This window comes from Drosophila kikkawai, chromosome X (genome assembly GCF_030179895.1).
Source record: "Drosophila kikkawai strain 14028-0561.14 chromosome X, DkikHiC1v2, whole genome shotgun sequence".
NCBI classification, from domain to species: domain Eukaryota; kingdom Metazoa; phylum Arthropoda; class Insecta; order Diptera; family Drosophilidae; genus Drosophila; species Drosophila kikkawai.
In genome coordinates this window covers 16,657,270-16,677,095 of record NC_091733.1, presented here as the reverse complement: position 1 = coordinate 16,677,095, position 19,826 = coordinate 16,657,270, and the positions used below count along the sequence as shown (strand labels likewise).

Below are 19,826 nucleotides of genomic sequence, written 5' to 3'. Positions count from 1 at the left end.
GATGCGGATGCGGGGGTGTCCTTAGAGCTGGTGCTCCTGATTTGTTGGCGGCTTGGTGGTGCCACCACAATAACTCCGTCTACGGCCACCGCTGTGCTCGTCCTGGTGGTCCTGTTCCTGCTGGCCCTGTTCCGGCTTGTGTTCTGCTCTATGTTCCTGGGTCTGGGTCTGGGTCTTGGTCTGATTATGGTTATGGTACTGGTTCTGGTCTTGCTGCTGCTCCTGCTTGTGACGTTGATTGCTTTGCATTGCCTCGCCTTTGTTTGCTCCTTTTCGGCCAGCCAGCAGCAGCAGCAACTCGGCGTGGCCAACACAATGCAACGGAATCCTGGCAGCTGCTGGACCCTTGTTTATCGCGCTACTCTTCGCCTTCCGTTTATTGCATTTTTACAGAGAAATATATATATACAAATATATAGATTCAGGGACCCTGGAACGGAAAAAGCAAAGGCTACGTTAGCCAAAGCATATTTGAAGGCTTTTCCCACGAATTATTGTGGGCAAAGTTTTTAATGTTTTCGTGATTATTTTTATCACTGGGTAAGAAAACTCCTAAGATCATGGGTTATTGATTAATTTAACTGGAAACTAGACTAGTCTGCCAGGTTGCTGTGATACCTGCCTGGGTTTCCTTTCTCCTTTGGAGGAATCTCTTTCGAAAGGTTCGAACGCTCACTGAACTGCAACTTGCAGTGCCCGCCACTCGACATTCGACACTCGACTGACTGACTGACTGACTGACTGGCAAACTCAAGTGACTACGCACCTTTTGTTGCCTGGGGTTTTCCTAGCCGACTTTTCCTTCGGTGTCAGTGCAGTTGCTGAAGATGTTTGCTCAGTTGTTGACGAAGAGCTGCCAGCCCAGCGACTTAATGAGCCGAAATGCACAATAGACGGGTACCAAAGTCAGGGATATAAACACGTAATAGCTCCAATCGCCGGTTATTTCCTCCGTCATACCTGCAAATAAAACGAAACAAGAGACATGAGCACAATATTTATCACTTTACATCACTTACATATACGGAAAATACAAGGGGAAAATGGAAAAAGTGCAAACACTATTCTCCCGGCGTATGATATATTTGATTAGAAATCATCTGCGATACATTTGTTCGTTCGTCGTTCCTTCCTTTTCAATATGACATATGTATGAACGTGACTCTCAAGGGGGTCGGTCTTGGGTTGGAAAGGAGAGCGAGCTGCATAAGCGGCTTACACACACACACATAAGACATTTACCAGCAGTTTTCCCAGAGCCCAAGTGCCATATGTCAAAAGATCTATTTGTATCCATGAAATAACAATGAAAGCAAATGCTTTGCTTGCCAAATACCCAATTGTTTAATGTTCTTTTTACCCTATTTTATATGCATATATATAAAAAAACGTCTTGTATACCACTTTATGCCCTTGTAAAATGGCATCAGACATCCCCAAAATTAATATCAACTCGGCCAAGTTTGACTGTAATTGCCAGGCTTCCTGCTGGTGCCATGAAAATCCTCCAAACTACCAGCGGAGGGGGCCTTGGAGTGCATATGAGTTTCAGGCGACATTCGTCACTGGGTTTTCCCTCCGGAGCAGGAAAATCGGTAGTGGGAAGAGAAGTTGGGGATTGGATGGGATAGTAGTGAGTGGCCGTAGCACTCTTGACAACTGCCAACTGCCAAGTCCCCGGCAACTCTCTCAAGTGCGGCCGACGTGTCAGATGCTCGAGTACTTATAATTCCTTTAAATTCTCAACTTTCCCGGCTCTCCTCCGACATATGAGCGGACAAGTGGAAAAGCTGGGAGGGGGGTTGGGGAGGGGTGATAGACACAGGAGCACTGTACACAGAGCAGATAGCGAGTGAAAGAGTTGGCCAGGTTAGATGCCAGATAGCAAGGTTGCTCAAAAGAAACACTTTCCAGGGGAAGAGGATGGAGCAAACAACTTTAAAGTCATTTCATAAAATTTATTAAAGTATATTTATAATTGGTTATATTAGGGAATAAATATTTGGCTCAAAGTGACAGCTGTTATAGCTAATTACCCAAAGTCAGCTGACTTAAATCGTTTTACTATTTGTGGTTTTTGCTGGCTTAAACTAAAATATAATAACTTTTGACAAGCCACTTGTTGTCGTAAATACAATTTGTTGCCGGACTGCATATGACGTTGAAACTCTTTTTCATATTTTCATTTTCATTTTCATTTACATTAATTCCATTGCATTTGCCAAGGACAATAAACGAGAGTAAACTTTTGCCATTTTCGCAAAAACTTTAATTAATTTAAGATGTCGAATTATTTGTTGAAAAAAGAAACCACACACACACAGACACACACTCGTACAGAGAACTTTCCGCCAATCATTTCCATTTGTGTGTGTGTGTGCCTGTGCGTGACGAGTTTTCGCAGCTTTCGTCACTGGGCTGGAAACCTCAGAAACTATTTTCCTTTTGGCCAAGCGAAAACTTTCAAGAAGCTGGCAATTTGTCGACGTTGTGCCCGGGAGTTTCCTTTTGGTTCTACAATTTTTCATGGCCTTCCTTTTGGCTCCTCTTGTCTTTTCCTAGGAATTTATTACACCTTTGGGCTGGCCTCTCCCGTTTTACTAAATTACACATGCACTTTTTCTTTCCGATATCTGATCTTGGAGACTTGTGCTCCAAATACACAAAAGAACGTCTTAAATAAATAAAAGGAACTAGGGAAAAACAGTGCAAGAATATCTTTATAAGCGCTTTGATCAAATAAGAGTAACTGGGTAATCGACTTTGGGTTTCTTTATATGTACATTCATCATCCCAGTGGGGCTTCAGTTCTTTACTCGATTCTTTTTCTGAGCCGCATACTCGTATTGCTTTTTATTGACCTTCATTTTCTGCCACAATATCATAAGGCCCTTCAAGCTAAAGCCCAGGATAGCCACAAGGGCAGCAATGTTTTTATAATCGAATTGAGTTGATGGTTGGACAGCATCCACATGGGGAGAGACAGCTTCCAGATCAGGAGCAGGCGATCCGGAAAGCTCCGACATTATAGAAGGGAGACTCGACTTGGCTTAGATCACTTCCTTGAATTCAAAACCTAATGAGATTCATCATTATTATAATATTATATCTGGGTGGAATATTTTGTTATAATTTTAAATTGGTGGCTAAACAATTTAAGAAAGAATTTTTGCACCGTGTCGAGGCATGCAAAGTGTATTTGCACATATGACAGGGAGACCCCTCAAGGACCTCTGCTTGGTGCTTGTGCTTCCCGGAATTCCCTGCTTTGCTGCTGCTGCTGCTGCTTTTTGGTATGTCGAAAAGTTGATATTAAAAAAATAAATAAAAAATAGAAATTCCTTTTTGGCCATATTTTGTGCATGCTAAAATTGTGGCTTATATATTTTACCACCCATCCTGGGAGCCCAAATGGCTGCCGAAAAGTTTTCAGAGCAAAGTTGCTAGAGCCGCATTTCTCCTATTTTTCACTAGAGAAAGGGGGGAGGGAAAAAAGCAAGTTGAATTTTTGTTTGAAGAGGTGTTGTTGTTTGCTTTTTTTATTTAACATGTGTGCCTGTTGTTGTTGTTGTTGTTGTTGCTGCTGCTGGCCAACAAGAAACATTCACACTCGGCATCGTCGCTCTAGTTTTTCAGCCTTCGTTGTTTGGTTGTTTTGGCTCAAGTGTCGGTTAAGGTCTTGTAAAAATTAATAAGCGTGTAAATTTTATTGTAATGCCACACACACACACACCTACATACACACACCCACCCAGAACGTATTAAATTGTTTATGGATATGACGAGTCTCTCCTACTTTACTTTATGGGTCTCTGTGCTATTTATTTCCAGCAACTGATGCCTTTGTTCTTCTTATGCTCAACTTGAGCTTAATGGGGTTTTGTTTTCGGAACTTCCACTTCCGCACAGTTGTTTTTAAATGCAAAAAATGCGAAAATAAAATGTACACATTTTTTAAATAAGTTATAATAGTTTCAAAATCCAATTACCAGTGTATAATATAATCTTCTCTTTTACCTAAATTTTATTCAAGTCAAAAACTTTAAATTGGTCCCACTGTGCCGTACAAATAGCCTGGCGCTAGTTCACACGCTTGTTGCGCCCACTGTCTTCTCCGTCTTTTGTTTCAGGCGGAAAAGCGGGCAAAAAAATGGAAAGAAAATCTGCATAAATAATGTTGAGCCACGCTTTCTGCGGGAAGTGTTGATGATTTGATGGAAAATTCCGAAACTAAAGCGCGCAAAGTGCGAAAACAAAACGCTCTAGCTTAAGCACCGTTAGAAAGGCGGATGGAAAAGTGGGGCTGCGGGTGGGTAGAGTGCGCGTTCCACCCACCGAGGCGTGGGCATTCTATTTTTTTTTTTTTTTTTTTTCAGACGAAACGTGGCTCTCCACGGCCGGCGCGAGAGTTTATTATTTAGCAAACTGACTCCGTGGCGACATTTGGCTCATTTATCAGGGGAAAGCACGTCACGTTGTGATATTATAAATTACTTTAGACAATATGCAGCCCCCCCCAGTGTGGGTCTTACTTGGGCTCCAGTGGTACTGCACAGCTCCTCCTGAATACCCTTGAAAGGTCCAATAAACAGCTAAGCTCACAGCTGGAGTTACTTCCAGGATGTTTGGTAGCTAACTAAATATTTAAAACAATGTTAGAAGTTAGTTGAACCGATGACTAGATTCAATTTATCACCTATTTTATGTCAAGCTGAATTTACAGCCTTTTTTCGGAGGCTTGAAAGCTTAATGAAATATTTTTAAAAGCCATTAAATAACAACGTTTGAACTGGTGACTAGATTAAAGTTATTATCATATATTTTACCCAAAGGTTTTCCTGGAAAATCCGATATTTTTCATATTTTTAAACATGACCCCTTTACATAACTCTGCAGAACTCACAGACTCCTTCTGTGTTTGTTTGGAAAATGTGTTAATTAAAACTTAACGTCTGATCGCGTTACACACGAAACATCACCGGAGCACACACGTACACGTACGGAAAAAAGCTGGCTAGAAATGTGCCCGAGAAAGTCGAGATAAAAAATGTTATAATTCAATTTGTGTTATGTCAACTGCTGTATAAATACAGTCAGAAGCAGGCAAAGAAGCTGTTAAAAGGGGGAAGCTGGCTTGGGGCTCCATTCAGCTGTGAAATCATTGATGACAAGTGCATTGACCTTGTCTGCCACAGATTACGAGAAGTCCTGGTTAAAGATTTGCAATGCAATTCCTTTGATTCTGAATTTGAATATATAATTTAAGCATCAGTGCACAGTCGTAGTTTGTTTGTAATTAACAGCAGCCAGGCCAGAGCCTGAGGCTTTCTTTCAACAAAATACAATTAAATTCCGTAGGGAAAAGGAAACCTTTTAAGCCTTGATTAAACTACACTAGGACTCTTCCTTAGGATAGTACATTGTGTGCTGTCCCAACATTCTGGTTGTATTTGTGTGAAAAGTTCGATGCTTCAATAAATTGACAATTAAAACCAAACCTAATTAACACCCCCAGATGGTAAGAAGTCAATGAACCTAAAAACTTTTCTGATGACAACAATAACAGCAATAAAATAGAAAGCAGAAAAAAACCAAAGGGAGGCTCTTATCGATGGATCGATTGAAATGCGAGCCAATCAAGTGACTTTGACATTGTGAAACAATTTAAACAAATGTTACAATGTACACAAAATATGTATAGTGAAAACAAACAAAAGTGAATCCGGGAATTGCATTCAAATTGGCAGCAAGGTTTTTTTTTGCTGAGGAAAGCGCAATAAACTGATAAGCGCTTGAAAAGAGTTTTTATTTTGTTTCAGATTAATTGCACTGGGAAAAAACAAAGTAATTATTTAAGCAGAGAAAAAATAGAATTTAAGCATTTATTTAATTTATTTATGTCTTATGCTAAATTAAAATGCCACCTTTTGTTTATTATTAATTTTGTGTGGAATACTATTAACCCCATTTTGTGGCTTTTACTTTTTCAGTGTGTCTTCTTTTGCTTTTTTAATTTAAATATATTTGTATATTTGATTTAATTCTAAATAAATATGCATTGAATACCAAAACAGAAAATGTAAATATTTAGAGGGAAACTGTTATTATTTAGTCAAAAATAATAAAGGCATAGAGTCTGGTATTTAAAATAATACAAATAATATTTAAGGCAAGATCTTTAAATACATTTTAAAATAAATCAAGTTTAAAAAAATGCTAAAATTAACTTCTCTTCGCTGGCTTTCTTTCTTCGCTGCTCTCTTTTACAGAAGATTTGCAAAAGGGCTTACGTGTCCAGTTGAAGATTTTGGTTAGAGGCCATTAAAGGTTCTTTTTTTTTTATCAAAATGGCCCAACTTTTAATGGAGCCAAGAAGTTTCCTTCTTTCCTTACCGGCTTTCCCCGATTTTTCTCATACTTTGCTGAGGCAATTGTGCAATTGCGAAGGCTCCCTTTCCCAGAAAAAAAGCAGCCGAAAAAACTTGCTTCCTTTTTTGGAGGCCACATCGTCAAGAATTTTTGTTTTTTTTTTGTATTTTTTTTTTTGGCCAGCTCAGAACAAACAGTCAACGTAGCGTGTCGCCCTTTGCATATTTGCCTTAATTTTCAGTTTCATATTCAGTTCGTTTTATTTCTTTCCGGCCTTTAATGGCCAGCGATTTGGGTAAATGAGAAAAAATGCTGATAGGCCAAGTTAATATGAATGAATGATGATAAATGCGCAATGTTTTTTGTTCATAATTAATATTTTGTTACTGTTTTGTTCCGGCTGAAAGTGCCATTAATGAAAACGAACAGAGGGTCACGTTCAACAACAAAAAACGGGAAATTTACAAAAAATGAGTTGGAAAATCAACGAATTGAATACAACTTGACCCAGAAATCAACAGGTTTTTGGGGGTGGATATTTTGAGTTTGGAAAATACAACTTTTAAAACATGAAAATGTATCTCTAAGTTATATAAAAAATAAAGGAAATTTGAAATATCCTTTTACCAACACAGAGGGAAAAAGTGAGTAACATTTAGGGACTTTGCACTGAGAGAATATGGACGGACATCTATGACTTTCGGTTACCTAACTCCCCTCAGATGTTTGGAGCGTATACTAATCAAGGTGACCTTTAGCTTTTTTTACTTTAACCACTTTTACGCATGACATTTATGCCTAATAAATAATATACCCAAGTTAATAAAAACTGCTAGGCAAATGTAAAACCAATTTTTAATATGAAAATCTCTCAATTGCCTGACCCCAACCAATTTCAAAAGAGGATTCACACCTCAATACCCCTCCATCTGCTGTCATACTGTGGTGCCTTTGCTTCTCGAGAACTTCCACATGCAAAAAGGGCCTGCTGAGAGGGCTCAGGCCCAGCCCAGGTGAGTGTGACAGAGTTATAGAGTTCGATGGGAACACGTATACCTGGCCGTTCAGGCATGGCAATCTGAGCGTGACGAATAATGATTTCACATCACTCCCCAAGGGGGAATGGAAATAGGGGGGAAACTTTAAAACGAAGACGGTTTTTCTTTTGAGAAAAAATAAGTGTGTGTTGAATGGATGAATTTGAAATTTGCATTTAGTTGGCTTATTGAGTTTGCATCTGTATCTGTCGTGCTTGTCGCTCTTTTAAAGAAAATCCAAAGACTAATTTCATTTGGCTGCAGTTTTGCCCGAAAGCACAGAGGAGTCGTCATTGAAAGACGAAAAGGGGGGTTGGAAAAATTAAGAGGGGTTTTGCTCACAAGAAGGCAAAGTGAGGAGAAAAGCTGGAATAAACAAGCCAGAAGAATATCCAAATTGTGTGCAAAAGGATTTCCCATTTTGAAATATAGTTTTTAAACATAAAAACTAGGTTATATCTCAAGTGTACTTGGCGTATGTGCCCTGTGATATGGGCACTTGGACAGCAACACTTTTGGGCCACTTGTTTCTCGAAATTGAAAACCATGAGGCGCATTTAAAGAGATGAAGTGACAACTGGCATACTGATGACAACACACACACACACTCACACACACAGCCCAAGAGGGCAGGGTGGGCAGGGAGGGGCACTGTAAGTGTGTGGGGATCCTATAAATATAACAAGTGCCAAGAAATATGTACATAAATAAGCCACCAGAGCGGGTCGTACTGTGTGAGGCAGATGCAGATACAGTGGTGACTCTTAGAATAGCTTTTAGTTAATTAATTTTAGTAGATTTATTAATTTAATTTGTTTTTAAATTATTTAGTTTAAAAAATACTGTGGGAGAAGAGTAGAAATTTAAGGTTTCTCAAAGCTTTGAGTTTCAAATAATTAATTAAAAAAAAATATATATATTCGATAATATAAATTTTATAATATTTTTTAATAGTTTTAATATAGTTAAATATTTTTTATATTATTTTAATATATATATTTCATAATAAATATTTTTAAAACAATAAAAGTTTATCTGGATACTAGCTTGCATGCTTTACATCTATAATTTCAGCTAAGCATAGTTTGAAAATGTATTCCAGTTGTTTTTTGCAGTGTATAAGAGTCTTTTACTTATATTTTGGTGGGCGGTATCATCATTATTATAAAAAAAAACAGCTGATAAGGAGAATTGATGTAGTTTCTCTCTTCTAAACTTTAATTAGGTTTGAAAAAGTTGTAGTTTCATTTAACGGGGTTCCACTGCACCGCTTTTGTTTGCTGTTCGCTGCTTCAGTTTCTGCCGCTGCGTTTCTGTAATTCTGGATTTCTGGTTTTCAGCATTTTGTGCATTTTCTGCACTTCCAGGTGCTGCGACTAATTGTTGCTTTTGCCGGGGACAAAAAAAAAATATATATGGAAACGGAGGCCACGAAGAGGAGCCACAAAGAGTGGGAATAAACAAGACTGGAAAATGGGGTTCAAAGGGGCGAATGGGAGCAGCCAGACAGGATGCGAAGGACTTGTTCGCGGACTGGCTGTGAAAAGTGCAACAAACTTTTACAAAATAAAACGAAAATCTAGCCCAAAGGCAAAAGGGGGGCGTGGCAAATGATGCGCTTCCTTCTGCAACTTCAAATCACATAAAAACCACCGCAGCTGGAGGAGACTCTCATGTGGAAAAGAGCGCGAAAAAAAGGAGGAACTTTATTGAAATTGAAGCACTCTCATTAGGAGGAACAAAAGTTGCAGGACTCGAACGAGCAGGACAAGAACCAATACAGAAAAGCAGAGCTACAAAAAGGAGCAGCAAAAGTAAAGTTCCGATTTTGATTAAGGACAAAAAAAGCATATGGAAGGCATGAGGTTCCTATAAACTTTCCTTTGCTCTGGGTTCTTTTGTAGACCCAGAGCACCCGAGGGTCCTTAAGGGTTTTTTTGGTTACGAAGCTTGTACAGATCATAAACTTTGCCACGCTTACATTTTCTGGGAAATAATTTTAATTACTTTTTGGCCAAAATTATTAACAATTTCTAAGAACACTTAATGAGCCATAAAAACATCAATACCCGGAATTTTACATTATGTAGATTAGACAACTTTCTAAATGAGAAGTTTTTTCAAACAGAAGATTTTCATATCGTTCTCCCAGTGTATATGGGCTCTTCTAATCACAATTACACGTTCTTTAACACATCGAAATGTACACACGTTGCAAGGGACTCCAGTTTTTGGGGGGGGGGGGAGGGAAAAGAAGCCCTAATCAAAGACAGTAATCACTCGGCCCAGCCAGTGTGTTCAGATAACGGAAATTAGGGGTTATACAAATACATTAATTAGGCGGTATATTTACTTGATTTGTTGTTGCCGCTGCGGCAGGTTCATTAATCATTTTCCTATCGGTGGAAAGCAACAACAAGTACCGCTGGGGCGCTCTCCCGATCCCGCTCGCACTCTCGCTTGTTATTGTTGCTGTTTCGTGTCACCAAAAAAAAAAGGAGCTGCTTTGTTGTTATTATGGTGTTTGCACTTGTTGTATTTTATCTTCACGCAAACAAACAAACAAACGGGCACGCACACACCTGCACGGCTTCGCACTGTAAACAAATGCACACACGTCGTTTTGGCTCTTGCAAAATGTTTCGCGGAAAAAACAAATAGCGAAACACACGTCCGATTCGTGAGATGGTTTTTTATGAAATTGATGTTACCAGATTTACCAAACCTAAAAATGCCAATTAAAGTGTTACCAGATTTACCAAACCTAAAAATGCCAATTAAAGTGTTACCAGAGACTAAAATTAAAAAATGTAATTAAAGTGTTACCAGCCTCAAAAGCAATTCACAATAGAGGTGGAAAACCTTACTATTTTCTCGCAGACACAGTAAGGATTGAAACTTCACTGAGAGCTTAAGGTGTCGATTTCAAAGTGCAAAACTTGACTAGGTTACTTTTATAGGAACTTGGTTCGAGTCTTCGTTTCGATCGTCCATCAACAGGCGAGTCGATTTAGCCAAAATCAAAATTTGATAAAAAATTCTTAATAAAATTCTTAAAAATTAAAAGAAAAATTTTAATATCCTAAAATTTGAAATTCAGTATGCATAAGCCATTCTTTACTGATTTCATTCAAATTGTAATACAGCAAAAATAAAAGCTATTGCACAGGAACTTTCTAAAGTTTTAAGTAAAATATAATAACAAAAATAAAACTTACCTATGCGTCGCAGCGCCGAAATACTTCCAAAAGGATCTGAATCGATTCTTCTCAATGGACTAATCAATTAAATACCATAAAATAACACAAAACTTAAACATTACTATGATTTTAAAATGGCTTAAAAGCACCGCTGGCAGGGCTCTTTGAATGAATTCCCTATAGTCGTTATCAAACTTCGATATCTCGGGTTTTACGACTGTTTTGTTAATGAACAGTCACTACGCGAGTGCAAACGCTAGACCTGCTAATTATGCTTAAGTGGCGGGCAATTTATGGCTTCGATTCCCTTGATAACCGAGTGCAAGTACAATATTCCCACATTCTACCAGTTTCCATTAGAAATGATCAATTTATAGCTTAATTTAAATATAAATGATTAGAAAGTGGCACCAGTAAACCAGTATATTTAATTAAAAACAAAAAAAGTTATCAAAAAAGATCAGCAGGCATCTCCTTAAATACGGACCAGCACCTCGTAGTGCTCCAGACGCACCTCCTCGCCGCCAAAGGGGATGTAGATGCAGCCATGCGAGGGATGGATCTTGCCCACGCTCAGGCTGTCGCAATAGGTGGCCCTGCCCACGTACAGGGGCTCTCCGTCCACGTTCGGGCCGGAGGACAGGGCGCCGGGCACCACATTGCCGTGGGAGGCGGGCACCCAGCGGAAGCCGGCTCCGGTTAGGACCTGGACATCGGTCAGCTCGTGCTCCGCTTGGGCGTAGGCGGCATAGGCCTTGCCCTTGGCCGGCACCACCTTGGCGGGCAGCAAGTCGCCGTTGCGGAACACGCGTCCCACATAGATGGTGTCCCCGTTGGAGTCGTGGCCCGCCACCAGAGCTCCATCCGGTATATTCGTGGCCGTGGTGTCAATCCAGCGCTCCGGCTGGCTCAGCACCTCGTAGGAGAAGATCTTAACCTCGTCGGAGTCGTAGGGTATGTACAGGCAGCCATGCGAGGGATGCACCTTGCCCACGGTTAGGCTGCCGGCATGGTAGCCCCGGCCCGCGTACAGGTACTCCCCGTCCACGTTCTGGCCCACCTTGACGGCTCCGGGCGGCACCTGGCCGTTCTCCGCCGGCAGCCACTCGTAGTTGAAGCCGGACAGCACCTCGTAGTTCTCCAGCTCGTGCTCCTCGCGGGCATACGCCACGTAGGCCTTGCCCTTGTTGGGAATCACCTTGGCGGGCAGCATGTCGTTGTTGAAGAAGGCGCGTCCCACGAAGATCGTGTCGCCGTCGGAGTCGTGGCCAGCCACCACGGCATTTGGCGGTACGCTGCCATGGCTAAAGTGCATCCAGCGGTGGTCTGTGAATATCCTTCGAAATGTAATGATGATGGGGCCTTTTATAGTTATTTCCCTGTAAGGCTTTCCATGTTACCTTGCATGTTTCAGTCCGTTCTCCAGCAGCTCCGGCGTTTGACTGACTTGGCGTCTGATTTAATGGCCTTTCCATGTTTCCGCTCCGCCTTGGCACACGTAGATAGGGCTTATCGATGCCCAGGTTCCAGATAAGGGATCCCGGACAGGGCCGAGCCCAACCCTTGGCTGACTCAGATCTTGTAAAGCTCTCCTCGTTCGCATTCTTGCCCGCCGATTGGCCAATTGTGGAGAAATCGGTTTCCACAGGCAAAAACGGGGGTTTCCATTTGGGTACAGTGGCAGACCATGAGTGTAAGGCGCTGGAAAGGTAAATCGTTTTCATTACCATTGATTAGTATTAGCAATACTTGAATTTGTAAGCCTTTATTTTATTCTTTGTGTTTATTTTGTTTGTTTTTTATTTTATAATAATTATAGCATTTAAATGAGTAGCCTTACACTTGCGTTACTTAGTGTTTCGGTTAGCTTTAACTTGCAACAAGGCGTTCTTATGCAACATATCTTCTGACAGGCACTCGCTTGATCCTTTTGCGAAGTTTCCCGTATCCGCTTTTCCAGTTACCCGCTTTTCCCGCTTTTCCCACTGCCCCACTAACCCCCACTCCCACCACTCGCCCACTTTTCCACTCGTCCAAGCACTCCATTTATTTAGTGGTCGCCGGCTTTGCATTTGTTCTTTTGTTTTTCCCGGCATTGTTGCTCTTCAATGATTTTTCCAGATTTTCCATTCTTGTTTTTTCGACAGTGGTCGAGTGGATCTCCGCTGTTTTACTTCTTTTTTTTTTACCCATTTACAAATATTTGAACAAGGAAAACTGAAAAAAAAAACAAACAAACAACTGGGCGGTAAAGTGGGAGATTGTGAAATTGCCGCGCCATGTTTGCACCTGTTTACAGTGGCTCTTCGTGGCTCTGTTTCTCAGGTAAAGGGGAAATTTTTTTACTCGTAAGCTTTGAGCGGATTCCTGTGGGGGCCAGGGTCTCTGTACTCCCTGTACTTCCCCTACCTCTCCCTACCAGAGAGTCAATTAGACTCGGTCCAGGAATAATAGGGGGTTTATCAGGGGTACAATGCACCTGGCAGCAAGTCCTTCTTCTCCAAAATGTGATGTGATCTAGGTTAGCGATAATATCGGAATATCCTTTAATAGATATGTCTGCAGTATATGAAATATAGGGTTATATAATCTGGAGAACATACACACAATCTAGTTGGAAGTCAGAACGAGTTGGGAATTATAGGGTACAAGTGGAGCACAAAAAGCGCCACAAGAAAGGAACTAAACTAAAAAAACGCCTATAATTTGAGAGCAATTGAAATATTGAGACTAAAAACTGGTATTTATGGTGGCTTGTCTTAGGTTAATTTTTCTTAAATATACAAAATATTTTAATGAGCCCATAGTAATATCTTCAGCCACCCTTTTTTAATAACAAAAAATCCAATAACAAGTATTAGCACATAATTAAGCGTTGGAGCCTAATAATGTTCTAACCTTTAACTTTCCATCTTTTCCGCTTTCCCCATCTCTTTGCTCATTTTCCCTTTATTTTAAACCCCTTTCCTTTAATCATTTCCACAGTAGCTCGAACTAAATTCCCGCTTTTGTGAAACCCCTTAACCCCTCGTTGCCCCAGCCGTCTATCTGACACGCTTTCCGCTCTCGATTCGCATCCGCTTTCCATGGGTCCACCTTTCAGTTATCGTCGTGCTTCTGTTCTGCCTAAAGGTAGTCCTTTGTACACTGGGGAAAAAATTGATAAATGAAATTTGCATAAAAAAAATGTGCAAAACAAGTTGGACTCCTAGCTTAGCTTTTGTCTTATTTATTGATTTCAACGGTAGAAATCCCCTGTTTTTTGTTATTATTTTATAGCCAGCAAGTCACTATTTTTGTTCTCAGTGTCTGGGCAGTTGGTGGGCCAGTTGCAGCAGCGGTTTCGCTTTTTGGCCACACAATGCGGCAGTTTTTCGAGGGTAGCCCCTGGGCTACAGAAGCCCGTAGGCCTTAAACAGGGAAGCTACACACATCTCCTTCAGTTGGAGAGATCGACGCGTCGTTCGCCGCCGCCGCCGCCACTGTCGGTCACTCACGTAACGTCTGCGGTTGCGACGAGTCTGGCGTTTGGGACTGCCCACCAACACCAGCCGCTTCCCCCGGCTAATGGAACTCCCCTTTAGACCCCACCAACCCACTGAAAACAACAGCAACAACAACAACCGACCAAAGCCAAAGCCAACCGAAAAAGTGGGGCATTCAGGGGACTTAATGTTGCGTAGTGCAGCGAGCAGCGTGAGCACCATGCACCACTTAAAGATGCCACAGCTTTAAAGTCATCATTCCAATTGCAAAAATAAATAAAAACAGGGTATGGAGGGAGCCCCTTAATGACCGTCATTTGGTAATACGCAACCAGGGACCAACTGCAGGGAGAGCTTAAAGTCTCATCAACGAGTCTGGCAATTTCAATTGTTGCCCCCCGGACAGGACACTTTGCAATTGGCATAACCAATGAAGCGTCTGAAATGGGGTTAAGCAAGGGGTCACACATATACGGGGAACAGGATACTGGCCACAAAGGATGTGGAGAAATAAAATTTATATTCTTCACATTTTGACTCAAAAGGAAATGGTAAAGAAAAAGCATTTACTCTTTAACTTTTTGTTAATGGTTTAAATTTTATAATTTCTTTTTTATTTATTTTATTTTTCAGTGTTTCAATGTGTGAGTGTGTCCCGTGCGACCATTTTATAATTTCTGAAAAAGTTGGCTTTGCTGCGGTTTCATTGTAACCACGCCCCTGTCCCCCCGCCTGTTTTAAAATCATCATTCCCCCCCGAACACAAATGTTATCCACCATTCGGCATCCGAATTAGTTGCAGGAAGCGGTAAAGGATTTCGGTGAGTGGCCAGCATCCAAATCGAAGCCAGGAGCCAGAAGTCGGCACATCCATGCCATGGCCTGCCATAGTCACAAATCGGGAGCATTAGTGAACGGTTGACAGAAGTTCTGGGTTGTGCCGATCACGACTGAGTGGGCTTAGCATGTTGGTTTCAATTTTAATTTTCTCTTATTTTTATAAACCACTTTAAAAGCTTAATTTACTCATATTAAACATATTTAGGTAAAATTTATGCCAATTCTTATTTAGGTATTTCAAAGCAAATAAGATTGAATATACTTTAATGAAGGGGTTTTCAAGGGGCTGCTTATTACTCAATTTAAACGGTTTTCATTTAGCGTAAATTTGTATTTAAAATGTAAAAGAATATTATGAGTATATTTTATGATATTTTCACCCAACAAACCTTCCTTTAAAATACATTTTTATGTCTTTACCTAGTAAAAAAAGCTTTATTTCCTACTTTTAAATTTTTAGGAAATTATTTTTCCTTTGGAAAACCTTAAGAAAGAGTCAGGAAAATGTCCAGAAATGTGCATATGAGGGCGTATACTTTACTTATATTAATGTAAAATAAATATTTATGTATACTATATTACATCTATGATATTTCCAACCAACAAACCTTCATTTAAAGCTTTTCTTCCTGTTTATAAATTCTTATAAAATATTTTTCTTATAAGAAATCTGTAAGCCAGAGTCAGGAATATGTGCACAAGTCAAATCTTTCTTTTTTATTAATGTTAAATAAATATTTATATAGACTACGTTATATCTATGATATTTCCAACCAACAAACCTTCATTTCAAATATATTTATATATGGATTTACCGAGTACTTAAAACTTACCTTCCTATTTTTAAATTTTTAAATTCTCAAACAATATTTTTCTTTTAAGAAAACCATAAACCAGAAGCCAGAATATAAACAAAAGTCAAATCTCTCGGCGTCTCTACATTCTGACTAATCGTTGCCCCGTTGCCTTTTTCGAGGATCTGCAGTCCAATCTCGGCACAAAAGGGAACTTTTAATTATACATCGGCCCCGCTGGCTTTTGTGAGGTTGCACTGCACTAACTGGGGCTTTTCCGGGCATATCCTGCTATATCCTGGCAGCTACCATTTTCCGGCTCATTTCGAAACTTCTGCGCTCTCTCAACTTGAAAAGGAAGTTGCGGAAAGTGGAGTACAAAGCGGGGTGGGGTGGGGTGGTGGCCGGGCGAGGATATGGCATTTTACAGCTTGATTTCCATTTGGCCATTGAGCTAACTGTTTGTTTTCCAGCTCTCTCTCTCTCTCTCTCTCTCTCTCTCTCTCTCTCTCTCTCTCTCTCTCTCTCTCTCTCTCTCTCTCTCTCTCTTTCTCTTTTGGCCCTTTTCACGGCGAAACTCAACTGGTGGCAATACACTGACAGAAAGTCTACACAAAGAGGTCTCTTCATTTAGACTTGCTTAATTTTTCTGCTAAATTGTAAAATTTAAACAAAATGTTGAAAGTACAAAAACGTATCTTTAAGATACTTTGGGAAAGTTTTGACTTGCTTTTCTTAGTGTGCGCAACAAGAACTAATTTCACGCTCTCCTTGGAAGCTTGTAGCCATTATTATGTATATCTTGGCGGATCTTTTGCCCGGGAAGAAGTCTTCAATTTGGCTGTCGATTGGCTGGGCACCAGTTGAATAGTTGGACTCCGCCTCCACCTCCGCACCATAACCCGCTTGTTAACCCTTTAACAACATCTGTGGCAATAAAAGACAAGTTTATTGCCGGTCCGCATGAATATTTGTCTTTGGCAGCACAACTTTCCCTCCCCAAGGAGCAATCGCAGGAATGTGTTTCATTGTTGTTTATTTCCCCTTCAGCTTAGCTAGTTTGTAGTTGTTATTCAAAAGGGGAAAGTTACACACATAACACAAAAAATAAACATCAGATTAATACAGTTTATGGGAAGAGGTTCTCGTGGAATGGGTGAAACACATGTGACCCTAATGATGGCCTTTTGATGACTCGAATCAGCGTTAATCTAACTTTAAGGGGCCAGTTTCTCCCCCCAAAAAAGTCATAAAAATCGAAGGATTATAATCAGGGGGAGATCTATCTATCTATCGGTTCATTCTCTTTATTAATATTATAAAAAAAAATATATATATAAGAAAAAAGATACATAAATCCTTAAAACTGTCCACTCAGCTCCTCATCAAAATCCGAGGTGGGCGGCGCATCCTTAACGTCCGCCCGCACCGAGTACTCCTCCCTGTTGACGCTGTAGTAGATGGTTAGGTATTTGCCCGACTGAATCTTCATGGCTATGTAGCCGCTCTGGCCCATGTCCTTGGCCATTCGCCGGTAGATCACATGTCCGCTGCTCAAAATCACTCGCACCTCCTGCGATCCATCCTCGTTTACACGGGCATTCTGCCGCTGGATCTGCACCAGCTGGGATCTCAGAGGACCTGCGCCGCCGCTACCGATGGGCTTCAGTCCCGGCAGCTGGATCAATGGCTCGCAGCGGCAACTCAGCTTCTGGGTTAGCGGGCAGCTGCCCTGAGAGCTGGGTGCGGGCTGCACTGGAGCCGCCACCACCGGCGTGACGGTGCCCAGGCCCAGATTGCCAAGATTCAGACCGCCCAGGGTGCCGAAGCCCCCGTTCATGGAGCCCAGTCCCAGGCCACTGATCAGGCTGGGCAGTCCTCCAACGAGAGTGCCGATGACGGGCAGATTCTGGCCAAAACCGGAGAACCAACCGTTCTGAGGCTGCTGGCTCTGGGCATTCGAGTTGGAGGCCACCGGGGTTACCACAGTGATGGGCTGCAGGGGCTGCAGCTGTTGAAGGGGGGGAAGTGGCTGTAGGGGCTGCAGAGGCTGGGGATTCACATTGACACCGTCAAAGAAGATGGGAAAGTTGCCATTGGCTCCAGCCAAGCTTGTTTGGGCTTTATTCTGGGGGAAAAAACAGATGGGGGATCGTAAAAATATGTGTAGAAATTTAATTAAATTTTAAATTTAATGATTAAAATGTAAAAAAAAGTATCCGAAAGTGATCTTTGTATTTTCTATATTTTTTGTTATATATTTTATTATTTTTAAACCCCTTACCAACTGACGTTTGTCACGTCTATCTAGGGGTTCCTTTGGTTTTATATTATTGGGCTTGGTGGTCGTTGTTGTTGCTTTTGTTGTAGTTAAAGCCATTCCCACAGCTATTAAAGCCAAAAAAGTAATCAAACTCAGTTTAAAGGCCATGATTTTTCGCTATTTAATGTCGTAATCTAAGACTTGTATTCAGCTTTTGATTATTTCGAGTTCCTTTGGTTAGTTCTTAGGCTGTCTTGGCTCTGTCTGATTCGCTTTGATCTGCTGAAGATATCAGCCGCTTCTTATATATGATTTCCAACCAAAAATTTGATGATATTCCTCAGGGTTCTGGTTTCTTGTTTTCGTTCTTATTAGGGTTTTAAGTACTCAAAGGAAACTGGAAACAAAGTGGGTCAGCATTTAAAAACGGGCATTTCCTTAATTATTTATTGTTTTTATATCGAACTGGGTTGCAGTTTAATACAAGGCTTAATCTGACTGCTAAAGAACATATTATAAATATTGCAATAAACATGTTTCGTTTCGTTTCGAGGCAAGGCATTAAATTAAGGCATACTCAGAGGCACATAGCCCCGTAAATATATATATAGTAATGTATACAGTTTCTTGACAAATTGCCTGGGGCTTGCCATGTCCAGTGGCAAAAATCAAATCAAATTAAATTTGTGCCAAAAAAATAATAAAAAAATCAAAGACACAAACAAAGGCAGCGGGGAGGGTGAACGCCAGGCGACAAAAAATGTTTCGTTTGCATGGAAATTTCTGTGTGTGTGTGTGTGTGTGTGTGTGTGAGAGATTTTCAATTTTCCCCAAAAGAAAATGAAAGGAGAAATGAGAGGGAAAGATGGGAAAAACAGGAGCTGAAGCTGTTTGACAGCCGCTTGCTGTTGCGGACTCATAAATCAAAAAAGTTTTTGACAAATTGCACATTGAAGACGACGAGGCCCTCGGTTCGGTTAAATAGAAATTGAATTAAATTAAGAATCTGGCTGGCCCTGAAAATACTATACAGCTACCTACTTGGACTTTAAAAATCGAAGAAGCGGTCTCCAAATGATTCAAGCTGTGCACCGACCGGTTTCAGCTTTAAAAATAATACTTTACAGCGGCAAATATTTTTTATGACACACACAAAAACCGAAATGCAATAAAGGAGGTCCACCAGCCAGGCGAAGAAAGTCAAGGGGAGAGGCGGGAGGGGACTTGGGGATAACAAAAAGCTGCGTCATCAACAGCAGATGCACCATCCACCACCCAACATCAGCCTTGACCCCCGTGGAAAATCTCATTATAAATGACGTTGTTAAAATTACCCAAAAAGCTGTAGAAAAAAGCTGTAGACTTGACAGGCTAGAGAGATCTATGTAGCAGCGCATCCGTCAGGACATCCCAGCTCAATTAATATTATTTTGATTGTCGAGAAATTCCCAAGAAGAATATCCGTATTCCCCCGTAACTGAGCCAATGAACTTCGATTACCCCTGGAAACACTTTTAATTAGCACCCAGGGAATGCCGAAACATATTAGCACGCAAATACCCTCAAAGACATTTACGAGCGGCCAGGGAACACGCTCTGGATTATAAAGTCAATCCTCGCCACTTACCCGTGCACACATTTGCCGATTTTCATCATCTTTTGGCATTATAAAATGCAGTTTAACCCTTAAAGGGTGCGGGAGGTATCGAAATCTACAACTAAGGAGGAAATTTTGTAACAAGAAAAGTATATATATTTGTGAAAGCTTATATTTAAATTTAAATTTTGGATATATTCTAAGCTTTAAAAATGCTTAAAGATAAGATAAGATCTTTCAT

The 19,826-nt window shown here is 40.7% G+C and overlaps 3 protein-coding genes and 1 long non-coding RNA gene across 6 annotated transcripts; all 4 read right to left on the bottom strand.

Moving 5' to 3' along the window:
* Positions 1-172: 172 nt before the first annotated feature.
* On the bottom strand, positions 173-960 carry LOC121502064 (uncharacterized). The gene is made up of 2 exons (XM_041774764.2): positions 767-960; positions 173-430 (listed from the first exon to the last, which is right to left on the bottom strand). The coding sequence occupies exon 1, from the start codon at positions 956-958 to the stop codon at positions 836-838; it is 123 nt and encodes a 40-aa protein (XP_041630698.1). The 5' UTR covers positions 959-960; the 3' UTR covers positions 173-430; positions 767-835.
* Positions 961-2,702: 1,742 nt separating this feature from the next.
* Positions 2,703-4,845, bottom strand: LOC138929141 (uncharacterized). Of its 2 annotated transcripts, none has more exons than XR_011445586.1 (3): positions 4,827-4,845; positions 4,533-4,636; positions 2,703-3,076 (listed from the first exon to the last, which is right to left on the bottom strand). It is a non-coding gene; the product is annotated as an uncharacterized lncRNA (long non-coding RNA). The 2 variants fall into 2 exon arrangements; XR_011445585.1 differs by lacking the exon at positions 4,827-4,845 and adding an exon at positions 4,697-4,781.
* A 6,164-nt stretch (positions 4,846-11,009) lies between these two features.
* On the bottom strand, positions 11,010-12,054 carry LOC108071712 (uncharacterized). Of its 2 annotated transcripts, none has more exons than XM_017162533.3 (2): positions 12,007-12,054; positions 11,010-11,932 (listed from the first exon to the last, which is right to left on the bottom strand). In XM_017162533.3, exons 1-2 carry the CDS (start codon positions 12,011-12,013, stop codon positions 11,082-11,084), a joined length of 858 nt encoding a protein of 285 aa, XP_017018022.1. In that variant the 5' UTR covers positions 12,014-12,054; the 3' UTR covers positions 11,010-11,081. The 2 variants fall into 2 exon arrangements, with proteins under 2 accessions (XP_017018022.1, XP_017018023.1); XM_017162534.3 differs by having other exon boundaries at positions 11,010-11,943; positions 12,007-12,037.
* Positions 12,055-17,057: 5,003 nt separating this feature from the next.
* On the bottom strand, positions 17,058-18,257 carry LOC108071731 (uncharacterized). The gene is made up of 2 exons (XM_017162556.2): positions 18,010-18,257; positions 17,058-17,853 (listed from the first exon to the last, which is right to left on the bottom strand). The coding sequence occupies exons 1-2, from the start codon at positions 18,154-18,156 to the stop codon at positions 17,086-17,088; spliced, it is 915 nt and encodes a 304-aa protein (XP_017018045.1). The 5' UTR covers positions 18,157-18,257; the 3' UTR covers positions 17,058-17,085.
* Between the last annotated feature and the right edge of the window lie 1,569 nt (positions 18,258-19,826).

Coding starts and splice junctions, on each gene's coding strand:
- LOC121502064 (XM_041774764.2), bottom strand. CDS start 958: ATGACGGAGGAAATAACCGGCGATTGGAGCTATTACGTGTTTATATCC.
- LOC108071731 (XM_017162556.2), bottom strand. CDS start 18,156: ATGGCCTTTAAACTGAGTTTGATTACTTTTTTGGCTTTAATAGCTGTG. Junction 17,854..18,009: donor GACGTGACAAACGTCAGTTG/GTAAGGGGTTTA, acceptor TTTTTCCCCCAG/AATAAAGCCCAAACAAGCTT.